The following is an 18562-nucleotide window of genomic DNA, read 5'->3' as shown; positions in this document are numbered from 1 at the left end:
AGTGTGGCTTATTGCTTAGGCTTGTTTCTAACTAGCTCCTATAACTTAATAACCCTGTTTCCATTCATTTACTTTCTGCCTCGTGGCTTTATTACTTTACTCTGCCCGTGTTGTTTTCCTGCTTCCTCCGTGTCTGGCTGGCAACTCCTCACGACTCTGCCCTTCTTCCCAGTGTTCTCTCTGCCCTGAAAATCCTGCCTAGCTATTGGCTGTTTAGTTTTTTACTAAACCAATCACAGTGAAATATCGTCACACAGTAAAAAGGAATATTCACAACAGTAGGATATTCGTTTAATGATATAAAGATGTGTTACATCCGTTTATGCTGCATTTGTTTAACCCCTGTGAAACTGTGTTACTTTGCCTGCCTAAAACACCTAATTGGCCTAATAAAGAACTGAACATCCAATAGCAAGGCAGGAGAGAAATAGATGGGCTGGCAGGCAGAAAGAATAGATAGAAGAAGACCATGAAAAAAGGAGGAGAGGAGGATGCCAGGGGCCAGCCACCCACCCAGCCATGCAGTAAGAAATAAAGCATATATAATAGACCAAGATAAAAGCCTTGAGGTAAAAGGTAAACAGGATAATTTAAGTTAAGAAAAGTCGGCTAGAAACAAGCCAAGCTAAGGCTGGGCATTTATAAGAAAGAATAAGTATCTATGAATTTATTTGGGAGCAGGGTGGTGGGCCCCCAAAGAGCCAAAAGTGTTAAAAGTAAAACAAATGAAACAACTACAGAATGGAGCAGTGGAAACCCCAGCCCAAGGCCAAGAGTTGCCCAGCCAGCCCCTGTACCTTTCCTCCCAGCTTAGCTTGGTCTGCCTATTGGCTCCCTGTAAGGGGGCTGCCCTAGGCTCAGGGACCCACTGACCACCAGAGAGACCAGGACTGTGTCCAAGTCACATGAGAGTCCTGGGACCTCCAAGTTCAAATTACCTGAAGATGTCTGAGCAGCCAGATTATGGCTTTTTTCTGCCTTGTCTCTTTGTACAACCTCAAAATCTAATACCCAAGACCAGGAAGACTGCTCCTGGGCCTCCCCCAAAGTCTCACTGAACCCCCCAGACTTCCCATACCCACTTTTAGTATGAAGCAGTGATTTTTTGTTGTTGTTGATTGGTTAGTATTTTTGTTTTTTAAACATTCTTTTCAACAAAGTAGAATTTTAAATGTTTTGTTTCTTTGTGTATTTGTTGGTTTTTTTTTTTTTTTTTTTTTTTTTTTTTTTTTTTTTTTTTTNTTTTTTTTTTGAGACAGGGTTTCTCTGTATCTTTGGAGCCTGCCCTGGAACTAGCTCTTGTAGATCAGGCTGGCCTCAAACTCACAGAGATCCTCCTGCCTCTGCCTCCTGAGTGCTGGAATTAAAGGTGTGTTCCACCACCACCCAATTCTAAATGTTTATTTTTAAAAAAATTTATTAGATGTATTTATTTTATGTGAGTGTTTTGACTGCAGAGGTCAGAAGAGGGAACAGATCCTGTGGAACTGGAGCTAAGGATGGTTGTGAACCATCATGTGGGTGCTGGGAATCGAACCCAGGACCTCTGTAAGAGCAGCGTGTGCTCTTAACTGGCTGAGCTGCCTCTCCAGCCCCAACCTGTTTGCTTTTTATGTATATGGGTGGTCTGCCTACATGTATGTCTGCGCATTACTGATGCCATATCCTCTGGAACAGGTGTTAAGACTGAGAGCCACCATGGGGTGCTGGGGACCAGGCTGAGTCCTCCGGTGGAGCAGAGCCACGTCTTGAGTTCCAAGTCGGTTGGGTTTTTTGAAGCAAGGTTTCAGATAACCCAGTTTGTTGGGTACTTGAGGATGACCTTGAATTCCTACCCCTGTTTTCACCTCTCCAGTGCTGAGATTACAGGATGTCCCATCACCAAGACTCGTGTGATGTTTCCTTTACTTTTCCACGCTGCTTTCCCCTGGAAAAGTTAGTAAAATCCCAGTGGAAAAGTCCCAGCCTAGTCTCAGAGAAGCTCTGGGCAGTCAAACTGAGGTCAGAAGAAGGTCATGGAGGGGGCAGTCGGGAGGAGAGAGAGAGGCACAGCTAGGACACTAACTGAAATTCAAGCCAGTTCCCGACGGCCTTGGGAGAGACATCTCTGTACTTGAGCCTTAATTTACTCTTTGGTAAAATGGGATTATTGCTGGGATGAAGTGAATTCTAGGTAGGTAAGAACAGGAAGTCCCCCCACCCCCACCCCCCCAGATGTTTGCTTGTCTCTGGGTCAGTTTTGCCCAGAATGCAAAGGGGCCCAGACTGGAGACAAAGATTGGGGAGGCGGAGTTCACCTTCTGCCCCTGATCTGGCGAGGGCGGGGGTGGAGGGTGGATTGTACCACACTCTGAGGCCAATTAGAGACCACTGTGCTGCGGCTCCGGCGATCTCAATGCACCCGAAGGTGGCGACCGCTGTTTCCATAGTGACCCCCGGCGGGCGCTAGGGGGAGCTCCAGGACGATTTCACGCCTCCAGCGAGCTGAGGAGGGGGCTGGACTGGGCTTCTGAGTGGGTGTGGCGTCCGCTCTGGCCCCACCCAGGCTCTTTCCCACAGCTTGGAGAGGGTTGGACAGAGAACCGACCCTCCACGCCACCTCTAGCTCTGGAACCTCCAGAATGGGTCATCAGTACTCGGGCAGTACCCTTGTAGATCGCGGAGACAGCTTGGGCTGGGATCTCAGGAGACCCTCTCTAAGGGCGCTGGACTTGTCTTCTGTGGGACCCTGTTTAATTGGGCATACTCCTCCCCTGGAGAGAGGTGGCGTCATCACATTGCTCCATTCTGCTCTGCTTCCCGAAGTGGGCGGAAGTTTGCTTCCTCCCGAAGGTCAGCAACCCCTGACTGCCCCCACACTCCCTCCCTATTTCCTATCTCGTTGCCCTTGCTCAAAACTGGCTCTGGGACCCACAGGAAAGGCTGGGGACAGAAAGGTTCTAGAACAGCAACACTTCTAAACTGTGAGGCTGGGTAGGGCCCAAGGAGACACACTGGGCACCGGACCCAGAGCGCCCACGGTTTTAAATTTAAAGCAGACTCCCAGGCAGACTTCCACACCTCCCCTCCCACCTCTGGCGTTTGGGGGCCAGGCTATATTTAGAAGGAAGGCGGGCTGGAGGTTAGCAAGGAGGCCAGGAGAGAACAGAAGGCCTATGTCTCCCGCAGCCCTTTCAGTTCACTCAGGGTGAGGCCTAAGCCTGGGGGCTTTGTTAAGCTAACATTTATGGAAACTTCCTAGTGGCTTGGCAACACACTCAATGAGGGGGCCGTAGGCCTGGTCAGCTTTCTGCTCCCCAAGCCAGCCCTGACTAGGTACCATAGATCCCCTCCTGCAGTGAGATAGCCAAGGTAGTCTGTCCATGCGAGGATGGCCAAAACCATCCTTCAAGGCAGGACAAGGTGCTTGCCCACCAAAGGTCCCACATGGGTACTATGCATGGCCAGCTTGGTGAATTACCAGCCTGAGGGTCCCTTGCCAAAACTAGTCCATGACACCTCATTTTGCTCCTAAATTTCCTCACCTGTGAAATAGGACTTTTGCTGGAATTCATGAGGTCCAGACTGGAAGATCTCTCACTCTAGAGACCATCCTTGTGCCCCAATGCACCAGGACGGAGGGCACAAGAGGGTGTCTAGCCCCAGGAAATCTCCAGCAGGTTAGGAGGCCACCAGGAAGAGCGGCCATAGCTGAGGAAGAAGAGAGAGAGGCAGTAGAAGAGCCTACTCTGCAGTCCTGAAGTGACCACCCCGGAGCCTCTGGCTCTCTCCGCTCAGCTTGCCATTCCCCCTCCCAGACCAAGAGCCAAGCACTTACCCATCCAACACTCCGACTTGCTCAGCCAAGGCTCTTAGAGAGGTTAGAATGCCACTGGTCAAACCGAAATTGTCCTCAGCACCTCAAGTACCCACCAAGGGCACCCATGGCCACCAGGAAGGGTGCCTTTATTTCTGTTTCAAGCCACTGAACAAAGAGGGGTATGCTCCAGATCTGGGCAGTGGAACACAAAGGCAGAGGGGCTGAGGTCCTGGCCACACCTAGCCAGACAGGAAGCTTGGTGCGCTGGGTGTCCTGGTGGGCCGAGCCTTTCTGTGAATCAGTCAGTCGTCCTGGGATCGAGGGCCTCTCGGTGGTCAGCAAGCAGAGCCTGCCACGCCCGTATCTGTTACTGGACCAGGGACTTCCTGGTGCCCAGAACTGGCACCCTCGATGCCATCATGATCTGCTGTCCTCCCTGGGGCTCCTGGTGGACTCGAAGAAGGAACTGCATTATATATGTGTGTGTGTGTGTGTGTGTGTGTGTGTGTATACATATATATACACACATATATTGTATATATATACAATATACACACACACAGGCCTCTATATTGGTGATGAGCTGCAGCTGGATTGGTCCTAGTGATATAAGGTAAGCCTCTGGCAGACATCTGGGTGGGGCAGCCCCTTCTTCCCAAGGGCTGATGGGAAGGAAGGGGTGATGATACACTTGTTTTAGAGAGATAGAAAAGGATGAAGCCCAGCTCTGGGAGCAGAAGCGACCCTACCCCCACCCTGCCCTGAAGTACAGGGCAGGGTATGGCCAAGAGAAGGGTGGTAGATCCAGGGCCTCTCCAGAGCCCAAGCCCCAGTGGTCACCTAAGGACCAGTCCCTGCTGCCTCTATCTGATGCTGGTCTGACAGAGGGTGAGGGAGCTTTGTGTAAAAGTGCGGGCTGCAGGCATGGACCCCTTCAGGGCCCAATCTACATAGGTGCTACTGTGATGGCTACTTCCAGGGACTAAGGCCTGGGGAGAGGAGGAGCGTTTGTGGGGTCTGAGCACCCTTCATGGGAGCTGAGCTCGCTCCCTTACAGGATCCTCCAGAGGCTTCCAGACATAAAGATTACCAGGGTACGTCTTAGCCACATGCCCGCAGCTTTCAGTGGCCTAAGAGCCACTCCAGAGGCCTCCACTGCCAGCTTGCCTGCCCTGAGGACTGACCCCATCTTGTTCTGCCCTCCTCTAGAAGCTCTAGGCTTTCACCAGGGCCCCTGCTGCCAAGACACGAGGAACAAATCCATGTTCCCAAATGTGCCCCTTTACCCTGGCCCCTCGGGGTCCCTGCGGGCTATGTGCGCTGTTCCAAAGGTCTTGAATCAAGAGGGAAGGAAGAACAGAAAGCCGGATGATAGGAGAGGGTGCGCCTCTCAGGTGATGGAGCCACGGGCGTGCACAGGGGACAGACATAGACAGGAGGAAGCACGGTAACAGGAGGAGCAGGTGAAGACACAGCAGTGCTCCAGCGCTGGGCAGACGATGTTGGGGTGTGAGCTAGGACAGGGGTCCCACACCTGTGGGTCACAGACAGCAAGTGGGTGTGGTTTCTGAGACAAGTCAAATGTCCTCTTACTCACCAGCAGCAGCCTGGATCTGAGGGGTACCTTTCTGGGTGCCCTCAGGTGGCCAACGGAGCTCCCCACTTTCCACAGCACCCACTTCAGTGGGTTCCACCACAATAGAGGGCAGTCGCTGGCAGAGCCGAGGGCCCTTCTCCCGGACACCTACTGCAGCCTATATGGAGAGTGGGGAAGGCTCAGGGCAATACTGGGCCATGGACTCCTGGCCCCCTGCCTCTTCTGCCCTGCACCCTGCCATAAGAGGAAGGCCAAGAACAGGCAGGATGAATAGCCCCTACCTCTTCCCACCCCTAGGGAATAGGCACCCAGCGAACACCACGGCACTCACCTGGGCTCAGACCCAGAGAAGCCCATTTCACAGACAGACCCTAAGACCATAGAAACCAAGTCACTCAGGAGGGAGCTCGGGACTGAGCACCCCAGCTGCTTCCAGTACCTGGAACCCAGCACAACTCTTTTCTGGGGGCTTCCCTGCTGGGTCCTTGGCCTCCTCCCTCCACATGGCAGGCTGAGGAGCTCGGAAGATGGTTACCATGGCAATCAGAGCTGGCTCTCGTTCATTGTTCAATGCCCACACGCCCCCTGGGTGCCCCCAGCACCTCCACACCCTATTCAAGGCTTTTCAAGGTCGAGGCTGTCTCACACAGCTCCATTCCTTGGTGCCCCAAGGTCCTTACTCGCCCACCCGCGTCGTCCCACCTTTGTGTCTTCCTGGAGTTCTGGCAAAGACGGCCACCTGGTGTATGTGCTCCTTCCCACAGAGGCATACTGGCCTCCAGGAAGGCAGCACAGAGCAGGCAGGCTGTTACACTGCCCCCAGATGGCTGCTTAGAGTCACTGGACACTGGTTTCCCCCTACACTTCCATGCTCTCTCTACCCAGGGCCCTTTTAGCCAAGTACAGCAGGTGACCCTGGGGTCTGAGAACAGGTGTCACCAGTCTGGGTCATCTGAGGAATGGAAGAACAAAAGGCTTCAGAAGAGAGCAGAGCAGGGACCCTTTCCTGATCCCACTGCTGAACGCTCCTGGGACTGCCCCTAAGCCGCCATAGCCAAGTCAGGCCTCCTTCCCCATCTTGGATGCCTCCTCACGTGCCGTTTTACTTCCTGCCCCTTAGTCAAGGGTTCTGCCTGGAGGGTAGCCACTATGGGGAGGTGGCCATGCCATTTGGACCTTCAGGGTAGCTGAGCCCAAAGTCTAGGCTGCTCCTCCCTCACCAGCTCTACTAACCTAAGTCAGCTCTGGCACAGAAGATCCAGTTGCTTCTTTGTGCAGGGATTAGATTCCCATTTTATTTTACTTCTGAAACAGGCTACCACAGCCCAGACCAGCCTGAAACCCACTATGTAGCCAAGGCTGGTCTCGATCTTTCTGACTTACTCTCTGGACCACTAGGATTACAGGGGTGCATCAGTGCACCCCAGTACAGATTTAAACATTTTGCTGCATCAACATCCCTGACAAAAACTAGATCTGAGGGCACCCTAAAATGCTGTCTACCATACTGTGTGGTGGTAGCGCACGCCTTTAATTCTAACTCTTGATCTGCAGAGACAGGAGGATCTCTGCGAGTTCAAGGTCAGCCTGATCTACAGAATGAGTTCCAGAACAGCCTGGGCTATTACACAGAGAAACCCTGTCTCAAAACAAAACAAGCAAACAAACAAACAGCTGCATCACCCTGCAGAGGGCAGTGTGGTCATGTGCTTGGGGAATAGGCCTTGGTATCCCCAGGTCCAGAAGGGGTGCTAAGTAAGCCAGGGTAGCTTGCTTTCAATGACTTTACCCCCCAATTTTCTATAAAGATAGCAGTGAACTCCCCACATGGAAGGGTAGACTGAGGCTGGCAGAGATGGGAGACATACCTGACGTCATAGGCTAGAGAGTGAAGCTGCTCCCTCTGGTCCCCACTTACCGTCCCTGCTGGGCCTCCTCCGGTGCCCTCCATAGGATTCTCTGGTGCAGCTGGCTGTGGGATGCTCATGATGCTGCCGGCACTGGGTGACACAAAGAGCAGAAACGAGGTGTCCACCGCCGTCAGTGCGAGCTGTCCTCCTCCGGGAACCTACCCCCCCTCAACCTTGCCTGGCCCAACACTCAAGGCATAGGCCTGATCTTTGGCCTGCTGCTCCCACTGCTCCCTCAGGAAGAGCACCAGCCAATTACCACCCCGTGCCCAGGCTGTGGAGAAGTACGGCAAGAGGGGGAGAGACTGACCGAGCCTTGAGAGCCAGGAAGGCTTCCTGGAGGCAGATCAGCTGGCCTGAGGCCTCCCTAAGGGAAGAACAGCAGGCAGGCAGGGCAGCAGATGGAGAGATTTATGTTGTGAGAAGCAGAGAACACAGCAGACGGGGAGACCCAGAAGGGTCAGAGTCAGAAGGCTGGGAACACCCGCGACTGAGTCTGAGCCAGTCGGAGGCCAAGGGGCCCAGTCCTCTCCAAGAACATCCCTTCACCCACAGACCCCTGGGCCATACCTTGAGGGTCTACCACCAGAAGGAAGTGGACATCTTGCCTGAACATGGCCATGCCTACCTAGGCCAGGCACAGGTTGGGGGAGGCTGGGTCAGAGCCTCCACATGGAGGACTTTGGAGAGAGTCCCTGCCAGAAACCACACGTCCACCCTCAGACCCCCCCCCTCCGTGTCCCGTACACACACACACACACACACACACTCTGCAGCAGGTTCTTGGGGCCCAGCCTAGGCTAGAGGAAGAAATGGGGGTGGGGTCTAACAGGCATTGGTCAGATTGAGGACAGGCAGCACAGGGCCACAGGCAAGAGGCCTGGGAACTGGAAGGAGTCTGGGCCCAGCGCGTTGGAATGGTTGAGACACCCTGCCGGGAGGCAAGTACTTCAGGTGGGGGTGGGGGGCTCTAGCAAGGTCAGCTGCTGGTCTGGAAAATGAGGTTCCTTTTTCCCAAATGTCCATCTCAGTCAGCTCAAGTTCCATGGAGTTCTAGAGAAGTCTGGAAGGGGGCCATACGCCTATGACGGGCATCCCTGGGCAGTAAGCAGCCACGTAATAGCCACTAGTGCCTCTTGCCCAGCGCCCATGGGATGTCCCGTGGACTGCTGCTTCCAGCTCTGAGACCCCCCCCCCCTTAGGATCCTGCATACCTCCGAGTTCTGGGAACCTCGGCTAATCCCAGAACAGAGACCCAAGGATGTCTCAGATACATTCGAAAAAGAGGGAGGGAGAGTGGCCATAGAGGCTATGCAAAGAGGGGTAGAGCTGAAGAGTGAGAGGAGAAAGAGGCAGAAAGAAAGAAGATAGTTCCAGGGAAAACCTGGGGAGTCAACACAGCAGCAAGGGTGGATCTACAACGGGGCGGCGAGCGGAGGGCAAGTGCCCACAGGCTGCCTCGCTCTTGCCCAGTGCCTGGAGTCCGAAGCTACAGCTGCTAGTGCCGCCCACACTTCCATCCACTCTGGGGTGCAGGAGGGCCAGGTGTGGTGGACCGCTGGCAGTAGAGGGCCTCTTGGTCCAGAGTCCCGCGTTAGGTTGCCAAGGGGGACCGTGGGACCCACGCCCGTCCCTTCCCCGGGGCGCTCCCACTAACTCCTTACTGTACTCGCCCTCCTCCCCACGCACCTGCCCCTGACTGCCAAGGTGCACCTTGGACAGAACCCGGAGGGTGAGGGTGGGGAGGGGGCGTTGCGCCTTCCGCACACTCACCGACACTCGCCGCTGGCGCTTGCGGGGCCTCCACGTTGGCTAGGGAGCTCGCCTCCCTCGATCCTCCTCCGAGTTCTCCGCCCACACACGCGCTAGCAGCCCTCCCCTCATTCACACTCCCGCCCTCTGCTTTGCAGGGCTACCGGAAGGACCTAGCCTCCACCTCCCTAGACAACACCCTATCACCAGAACCGGGTCCTGGCCACTTCAGATCTCCTCCCCCAATCTCAAGATTCGAATGTGAGGTGTAGCGTCATGTGGCGCCAGATAGGTAAGGAGAGGATTTTCTCCAACCGTGCACCTGAAGAGGAAGTGAAGAGGATAGGAAGTGGGGCAGCTTGGGATTGTTCCCATTCCCTCTCTCATATCCATCCCAGTCCCATTTCCCCAGAAGGTTCCAAAGAGTCGGGACAATTGGTCTGGTGAGCCACTCTGCCCCCCAAGGCTGTAGTGCATCATCCCTACACAAGTAATCCACAAAACTCTTCTTCTAGGATCCACTGTGGACTCTCTAACGTCCCAGTTCTCTCAGAGATCTACAACCAACATCCACTTCTGCTTAGGCAAATCACCTCTTGCCTACCATCAACAGCCCAGCATCCTTTCTATGGGCAAGCCACCATTACCTCTCAACTGCCGCCTTTCTCCATCCATCGCCCAATCACCGCTTAGCAGCTAACACGCACTCACTGCTGCCTACCACACAGCTCTTCTGCTCCATCCCTCACACGCTCATCCTACCGCATTCACCATCCATCCCTCACTAGTCACCGGCTACCTAGTCATCCTCCATCCTCCTTCCATGTAATTGCTCATCTACTGTTATCGTCAGCCGATACTTACTATGAACACCCCGTCATCACCACACACCATCCAACGACTGTACACACGCAATTTACCAGCATACTACAAAATACCCATCTAACAGACATCCACTTACCATCCACTTAGCTCCCCAGAATTGTTCAGTGCCACAGGTTTCCAGTAGATAACTTCACGCTTCCATGCGCCACTTCCAAGCTTCAACCGTTCCTTACGTGCTTTCTATCCATGTATCCTGAGCTTTCTCTAGCTTCTATCCAATCAGTCAGTCATCAGCTATCATCCATATTTATATGAACTGCATTCCATCTCATCCATCCACCCACTGACCTTATCCTCGTCGATCGCATGTCTACCTGGTCCATGTCCACCTCACACTGTCCACCCCCCCCCGTTATCTGCCATAGCTCACTATTAATCCCAAGTCTACCTAAGTATCATTGGCCATCTATGCACTCTTCACGGAGTTCCGCTTCTGTGTCAAGCATTGTTCTGCCCACTGAGGACAGACTAGAGAAGCAGCTACCGTTGCTCCTCCCCGCTGCCATCTAGGCACTGTCCACTCATCTCTCATCTAGCCAGCTTTCCCTGTCACTTCATATTTATCTTCAGGGGTCTCTCCTGGTCTCTCATCGCTCTCCACCGATTGACTCTTCATTCATATCCAACCGATCTTCTATCAATCTACAATTTATCTGTTTATCACCACTCAGCCGCCTACCTTATATAGATACTTCTTCCCTCTTCCATGCATCCACCATGGTAGATGCCATTGACCCATCTGTACATCAAATCATCCACTACATACCGCTTGCTGCCTTCCGGCCAGCCACCATCTCCTCACTGTCCATCCATCCACCATTCGGGTTTCATGAATTAGTTTTCCAGGATGCCGTCATCACCTACTTAGCCTTTCTCCACCTGCACATGGCCACCTTCTGCCTCCCCTCAGTCCACCCATCATTATCCACTCTCCATCGTCCACCTGCACTCTGCCTGGTGTCCTTCAGCTAGCAACCACGTATTTGCCGTTTGCGATGGTGACTCTTGGCTGTGAACTCAACAGGCTCTGGAATCAACCAAGAGGAAAGTTTCTGGGCACGGCTCTGGGGTTTTTTTTTTTGATTAGGTTGAAAGACCCAGTCTAAGTGTAGACAGTAGTTTTTGGTAGAGGCCCAACTATAAGGAGGTTTGAGGGGGGCTTAGCCTGGCTGTCTTCACAGCCCACTGGTGAACTCATCCACTTTTTTGCTGCTACTGCCATGGTTGTTGCTGTTTTCACCAAATCAGCACCCGGCTTCCTTAGCTTCCCAGAGTGGATTGAAGCCCATTGGCTCTGCAGGAATTCCCCAGGTCTTCAGAACCAGATTAGGACTGCTGGGGCATGCAGCCTCGGGGAGTGAGCAGCCACAGTTTTCAGCCTCTCTTGTGTGACGAGGACCACGGCTGGACTTCCCAGGCTGTGTTGGATAAATCCCTCTGTAATATCTATCCATTCTCTTGTTCTGCTCCTCTAGACAGCTCTCATCCACCATCCGTGCCCCACCCACCTTCTGTCTGACATGCTCTTGCCCATCACTCATGATCCATCCACCGATCCTGTGACCATCAGCACTTTCCACTTAACTTTATTTGAATAGCCCCAACATAAGCAACTTACTAACTATCCACCTTGCATCTATGCTTTAACTACCAGATGTCCACCATCCACCATCTGTCACCTACAGCCCACCTACTATCTATACGTTCATTCACTTTTTTTTTAAAAAAAGATTTATTTATTATGTACAGTGTTCAGCCTTCATGTTTGCCCGAAGGCCAGAAGAGGGCGCCAGATCTCATTACAGATGGTTGTAAGCCACCATGTTGTTGCTGGGAATTGAACTCAGGATCTCCGGAAGAGCAGTTAGTGCTCTTAACCTCTGAGCCATCTCTCCAGTCCCATTCATTCGCTCTCTACCGATTGACTCTTCATTCATATCCAACCGATCTTCTATCAATCTACAATTTATCTGTTTATCACCACTCAGCCGCCTACCTTATATAGATACTTCTTCCCTCTTCCATGCATCCACCATGGTAGAACAACCAAAGGCCTTGTTTCCAGTGCCTGCTTAACCCCTGTGCATACATCCCGCTTACATCATTCTACCGCTGTGTGCAACATGCGTCCCTCAGCTAGCCTTCCAGCCACATAGTAGCTCACCCTCTTCAGCACACTTCCATCCCGTCATCTATGATCCTGACATGTCGGGGTCCGTAGCCCGGACTATAGATTATTTCTCTTGACCAGACCCCAACATAAACCATCTCTCTCTGGACAGGCATGGAGGCGTGGGAATAAAGACACAACTCACATGGCTTTATCGAGAGAGAGATTCTCCATGATCCCTCATGAAATCCTGAGTTTACATCCTGAAGAATGTTTCTCGTTTATTTTCCAAACAGCTTGTATACCAAAACATAAACTGAGTGGGAAATACACCAGCATTCTGTCTCCTAGGTAACCAGGTGAATGGTGTTTTGTCACGTTTGCATTCACCTGTCTGCTGGGTATGCTAGCTGTCACGTAGGCTTGAATTAGCACTTTTATCAGGCATCCTCCAAATTATAAAGAAAGGAGCAACAACATCCTGAGCTTTTGTTAGGGCAGTGACAGCCTGTCTGCAGGGCTGCGTGACCACCTCAGGTGGGGCCTATGGCTTCAGAGCCTGGCTGCCACACCATATAGAAATATGGGCTTACACTGACATCACTGATAATGTATATCAGTCAACTATTTTCATCTTTCTTTAGACCTATTTTCATAATTTATCCTTTTTCTTACTTACCATTCATTTCCTCACTCAGTCATAAACCAAGGATTAACTTATTGATAAGTATTAAAATTGTTGTGTAGGAATGACAGGAGAGGTGGCTCAGCAACTAAGAGCATTTGTTGCTCTTGCTGAGGACCTGGGTTCAATTCCCAGCACCTGAGGATGCCAGGCATACACATGGTACACAGACATACATTCAAGCAAAACATTCATACACATAAAATAAAACAAATTAATCTCTAAGAAAAATTCAATATAAATTATTAATAAGCATTCGTTGTTCAGCACTGGGTTCTGAAATCATCAAGACATATAAGAAGCAACCTAAATTCATGGTCCAGTGATCCACAAAGAGCCAACAAGCCAGTGAGTATTGGCATAAAAGCCTGCATTTAGGGGCTGGAGAGAGGGCTCAGTGGAAGCATGTACTGCTCCTGCAAAGGACCCCACTTCTGGTCCAAACCCCACATCAGGTGGCTCATGACCACTTGTATTCCAGCTACGGAGGATTTGATACCTGCTTCTGACCTCATGGAAACGAACACTCATGTGCACACAGCCACAGTTTCATACATGCAATTAAAGATAAAAATAAATCTTTAAAAATGTGCTTTGCCCTGAAATTTCAGTGCCTTCATCTCTTGGGTCTGGGGCAGATGAAGCTTGTTGTCCCAGTTCCCAGGGAGGAGGAGTGGGAGGAAAGAGTCACATTGGAGGGCTGTGCCTGTGGCTGCAGCCTGGGAGACCTGGTGGCGTGATTCAGAAGCCTGAGACTGGGTAATATGGTGACAGAGATCCTGCTGAGTGGATAGGTCTCCGATTTGGGGACAATGAAGAGCTCCAACAGACTTTGGGGGGGTGCATGTTCTTAGAAAGGACCACCTACATACATATACCCCTCCACTCCGGGCACAGAAGCCCAAAGGTCAGACCAAAGCATCACATGCTGATTGATCAGATGCCAGGGCCACTGCCCACTGTGGCTTCAGCTGAACCATAACCTTACAGCAGGAAGTGCTCTGTGCGGACATACCCCTCCCTCTGCTCCATCCTTTCCCCCCTTCCTTCCTTCCTTCCTTCCTTCCTTCCTTCCTTCCTTCCTTCCTTCCTTCCTTCCTTCCTTCCTTCTGTGCAGGAATTGCTCGCCTTACAGGTGTTAACTGCCATCTGAAGTGTTAGCTGGCATTCAAGGTGTTAGCTAAGGAGAGGCTTCAGCGGCAAGGGTTTGGTCCCGATAGAGCTCTCTGGAAGAGCTGTGCTGTAACGGATGGGGGTAGGGAGTGTCTGTAAAGACAGGGCCAGCCCAGAGCTTCCTACAAAGTCACCTTGGGGCCTCAATGTGCTTTTGTCTCAAATTTTAGGTCTTTCCCACCTTCATGCCCCCACTTGGGGACTTCTCCACAGAAAAGGGCAAAGTTGATAGCAGGAACTTTGTGTCTGATTGTCTGAGGATCACTCCCTGGGGCTCCCTGTCGGTGCCAACGGAGTGAGGGATGGCGGACTGAATGAAGGTAAAAATTGAGTACCTCTGTGTAGGAAGACAGGTGCTGGCTTTGGGCCTAATAGTTTGCTCTTGTTGCCCTCTGGTGGCTGCTCGAAGCATTGGTAAGTCTCAGCATGAAATGTTGTTTACAGGATGCTATAAACTCTACAGTCCAGCATTTGTTCTCATGTACTGGTCATCTGTGAGAAGACAGGTTCAAAACTGACCATTGTCCTTGATGGGCTTGTAGGCAGAGTTTAAAAATATATTTAAAAGAATTTATTGTCTTAAAAACGTATGAAGATGTTTTGTCTGCTATTATGTTTGTGCACTCTGGGCATGCCTGGTATCTGAAGAGGCCAGAAGAGGGTGCCAGATTCCCTGGGACTGGAATTATAAATGGTTTTGAGCTGCTACATGGTTGCTGGGGATTGAACCTGGGTCTTCTGGAAGAGCAACCAGCGTTCTTAACTGCTGAGCCATTTCTCCAGCCTCAGAAGTTTTGTTTGTTCATTTGTTTGTTTTTTTTTAAAGATATATTAGTGTGTGTGTGTGTGTGTGTGTGTGTGTGTACCCAGCAATACCCACTCTTGGGAATATACCCAAGAGAGGCCTTATCATACAACAAAAATATATGCTCTACTATGTTCATAGCAGCATTGTTTGTAATAGCCAGAACCTGGAAACAACCTAGATGCCCTTCAATTGAAGAATGGATGAAGAAAGTATGGAATATATACATATTAGAGTACTACTCAGCAGTAAAAAACAAGGACTTCTTGAAGTTTGCAGGCAAATGGATGGAAATAGAAAACACTATCCTGAGTGAGGTAAGCCAGACCCAAAAAGAGGAACATGGGATGTACTCACTCATATTTGGTTTCTAGCCATAAATAAAGGACATTGAGCCTATAATTCGGGTTCTTAGAGAAGCTAAATAAGAAGGAGAACCCAAAGAAAAACATATAGGCATCCTCCTGAATATTAACCTTCATCAGGCGATGAAAGGAGACAGAGACAGAGACCCACATTGGAGCACCGGACTGAAATCTCAAGGTCCAAATCAGGAGCAGAAGGAGAGAGAGCACGAGCAAGGAACTCAGGACCGCGAGGGGTGCACCCACACACTGAGACAATGGGGATGTTCTATCGGGAACTCACCAAGGCCAGCTGGCCTGGGTCTGAAAAAGCCTGGGTTAAAACCGGTCTCGCTGAACATAGCGGACAATGAGGACTACTGAGACCTCAAGAACAATGGCAATGGGTTTTTGATCCTACTGCACGTATTGGCTTTGTGGGAGCCTAGGCAGTTTGGATGCTCACCTTACTAGACCTGGATGGAGGAGGGTGGTCTTTGGACTTCCCACAGGGCAGAGAACCCTGATTGCTCTTAGGGCTGACGAGGGAGGGGGACTTGATTGGGGGTGGGGGAGGGAAAGGGGAGGCGGTGGTGGGGAAGAGACAGAAATCTTAAATAAATAAATAAATAAATAAATAAAAAAAAGTTGAGAAGACCCAACTGCGCCTGGGGAAATTTTGATACATAATAATAATAATAATAATAAAATAAAAAGATTTATTAGTGTGTGTGTGTGTGTGTGTGTGTGTGTGTGTGTGTATGTGTTTGTGTGTTTGGGTGTATGCATGACCCAGAAGAGGGTGTTGGATCCCTTGGAGCTAGAGTTGTAAGTGTTTGCAGGATGCCTGGTTTACGATTTGTTAAACATATGCTGGGATTTGAACTCTGGTTCCCATGGTCGAGCTTCAGGTGCTTTTAACCACTGAGTGGTCTTTCCACAGTGCTTCTGAGGACTCTGCCTTGGGTACTGGCTGCCAGCCTGCAGCTGGGAAGTTCCCCACGAGCTCCCCACTCCTATCCTACTAAATGGCAGCTCATGTCCACAACGGTGAAGACAGCCCTTCTCCAGGGCCCATTGGTAAATAAATGGACAGTGATCGTCATGAGAATGTGGGTAGCACAGTTTGAAATGTATGCAGTTTATGCATGTTTGTATAACACAGGAATATTCTGGAAAAATACTCTGAAGTTCTGGCCAACCAAGCAGCACTTCCTGTATGCAGGCTTTGTCTGTAACTAAAGTCTGCAGACAGTTACCCTTAATCACAAAACCCCAGTGATGATGACATGAAACCCCAGGTATCATAAAAGAAATTAAGCCCAGAGAGGTTGAGAAAGCTGTGTGGGGTCCCAGAGCTGAACGAGAGGTGAGCTTGGATCAGAGTGAGCCAGTGTCTTGCTCGGTTAGACTTGAGGCTGTCTGTAAAGACCGGGCATGCACATCCTTTTCAGTAATTAGAAGTTGTCCAGTCACACCTCAGTGGAGGAGGGAGGACCCTCCTCCTCCCAGCAGTGCTAGGGATCGGAGCTCTTAACTCTCTGAGAGGGTGAGTGGTTTGCCTCAGGGTGAACAGCTAGAAAGGCTGAACTTGAATTTTCCAGGCCTTTTCTGCCTATCAAGACCAGGAGAACTAAGACTTTCTCCCTTTCTATGAGTCAAAGCGGACATCAGCCACAGCCCACCATCACAGCCTGGAGCTTAACAGATTCTTCCGGTTGACAGTCTGCACTGTAAAAGCCCCCATTTGAAATTCCCTGCATACCTAGAGGCAGAGGCTGTGACCAGAGCCAGTCAGGTAGGGAGTACTGCCACTCCCTGCTCCAGCAGGGTCTGCAGGTGGGGGCAATGTAAGGTTCAAAGCCACTTCTGCCTTGGTCTTGCTTCATGCCAAGGGGTGGGGGCCCTCCAGGCCCCTGCACCCCGAGGCAGCCATGAAGAGTGGGTGCCCACTATATGGCTGACATGACCAGCTGAATGTGCTCTGCAGAGGCCTGGGCACACATTCCCCAACAAGGCCAGCCCCCACCAAGCCCTGCCTACCTTGAGGTGACCCAGTGGTACAGGCCAGCATCTCCTCCAGCAGTACATTCTGGAACGCACTGCAGCAACCCTGGATAGCACCCCAACATAGCATCTACCCCAGGGTAGATGAGCATTCAGGGTAGATGAGGGTGAAGAAAGACCCAGAGTCAAGGTGGGAAGGGCAGCCTGCTCAGGCTCAGACTCCCCATGGTGGGAAAATGAAGAGGTGGCTGCCTGCATAGCCCTAAAGGACTGGTTTAGAGAACTGGTCTTCTGAGCTCTACCGAGGGGAATGAGAGTCTCATAATAATGTGGACATGGATGTGGCCACCATGCCCACTCCGTCATCTCTTTTCTCTTCAAGCATGCTGACATGTCCTGATTAGTATTGTTGTCAGCTGATACACCTGGAAAGAGAGGACCTCAGCTGAAGGATGGCTTCTCCTGGACTGGTGTGTGGGCATGTCTGTGGGGGCATTTTCTTACTCTCTCCCTGTGGAGCTCTGGCTGCCATGGAGCCTCGAACTCATAGAGATCCATCTGCCTTTGCCTCTTGGTTGCTGGGATTAAAGCTATGGACTACCGTGTCTGGCCCCTATAGCATTTTCTTGACCCGTGATTAATATGGGAGGGCCCGACCCACTGCGAGCAGCGCCACCCTGGGCACGTGGTTGTAGGATGTATGTGTAAGCCAGCTGAGCGGCCAGTAAGCAGCATGCCTCCGTTCTTGCCCTGAGCTCCTGCCCTGACTTCCCTTCAGTGAGAAACCGTGGCCTGGGAGTTGTAAGATGAAGAAAACCCTTTCTGCTCCTAAATGGGTTTCAGTCGGTATTTCTTTTTTCTTTTTAGACTATTTTTACTTTATATGTATGAGTGTTTTACCTGCATGTGTATCTGTGCATTACATACCTGCCTGGTGCACACTTAAGGCACCAGAGGGTGTCAAATCCCCCAGAACCCAAGTTATAGTGTTGTGAACTTCCTGGTGGGTGCTAGGAACCAAACCCGGGTCCTCTGGGAGAGAAACAAGTGCTCCTTACTGCTGAGCATCTCTGCAGCCCCTGGTCAATGCAACATAGAATACAAACTAGGGCAGGTGGCTACTGACCCACTCACCGGCAGACGAGGGACAACCTGCTGATCCTCTCCCGTGTGGAGCAATGTCCAGGCTAGCTGGTCCCCGAGATGCTCACTCTCTCTGTTCTCACTTAGGACTGGAGCACTGCTATGTTAGGATCTTGGAGCTGTTAGGCCATCAGGGAGGGGTGTGCTTTCAAAGAAGATATAGGGTTCTGGCCCCTTCCTGTCACTCTCTTTGATACCTGGATCCCTTGAAGTGAGGGTGTCTCCTCTCCTCCTCCCCTGTGTGTCACGTAACACCACCGTGATACGTTGTGCAGAGCACCAAGTAACCTTGACGGAGCCTCTGAAGTCGGGAGCTAAGATGAAACTCCCCCCCTCTGGAATCAACTGTCTC

General features: G+C 51.3%; 1 protein-coding gene across 2 annotated transcripts; it reads right to left on the bottom strand.

Annotated features, from left to right (window-relative positions):
• Nucleotides 1-3886: 3886 nt before the first annotated feature.
• Lbhd2 (LBH domain containing 2) lies at nucleotides 3887-9331 on the bottom strand. 2 transcript variants are annotated; one of them, XM_050154790.1, is made up of 4 exons: nucleotides 9080-9331; nucleotides 7315-7396; nucleotides 5397-5553; nucleotides 3887-4252 (listed from the first exon to the last, which is right to left on the bottom strand). In XM_050154790.1, exons 2-4 carry the CDS (start codon nucleotides 7381-7383, stop codon nucleotides 4167-4169), a joined length of 312 nt encoding a protein of 103 aa, XP_050010747.1. In that variant the 5' UTR covers nucleotides 7384-7396; nucleotides 9080-9331; the 3' UTR covers nucleotides 3887-4166. The 2 variants fall into 2 exon arrangements, with proteins under 2 accessions (XP_050010747.1, XP_050010746.1); XM_050154789.1 differs by having other exon boundaries at nucleotides 3887-4244; nucleotides 9080-9312.
• Nucleotides 9332-18562: the final 9231 nt, after the last annotated feature.

This window comes from Alexandromys fortis, unplaced genomic scaffold (assembly GCF_014885135.2).
Source record: "Alexandromys fortis isolate MF-2015 unplaced genomic scaffold, M_Fortis_MF-2015_v1.1 scaffold_91, whole genome shotgun sequence".
Taxonomy (NCBI): Eukaryota; Metazoa; Chordata; class Mammalia; order Rodentia; family Cricetidae; genus Alexandromys; species Alexandromys fortis.
The sequence above is the reverse complement of the archived record's forward strand: the minus strand, read 5'-3'. Positions and strand labels throughout refer to the sequence as shown.

What these genes read in the sequence shown, in the direction of transcription:
- Lbhd2 (XM_050154789.1), bottom strand. Translation starts at nt 7,383, where the DNA reads ATGAGCATCCCACAGCCAGCTGCACCAGAGAATCCTATGGAGGGCACC. An exon ending in GAGGAGGCCCAGCAGGGACG is followed by an intron (nt 5,554 to 7,314) that starts GTAAGTGGGGAC and finishes CTCTCCATATAG; the next exon opens with GCTGCAGTAGGTGTCCGGGA. An exon ending in TCAGATCCAGGCTGCTGCTG is followed by an intron (nt 4,245 to 5,396) that starts GTGAGTAAGAGG and finishes CGAGTCCACCAG; the next exon opens with GAGCCCCAGGGAGGACAGCA.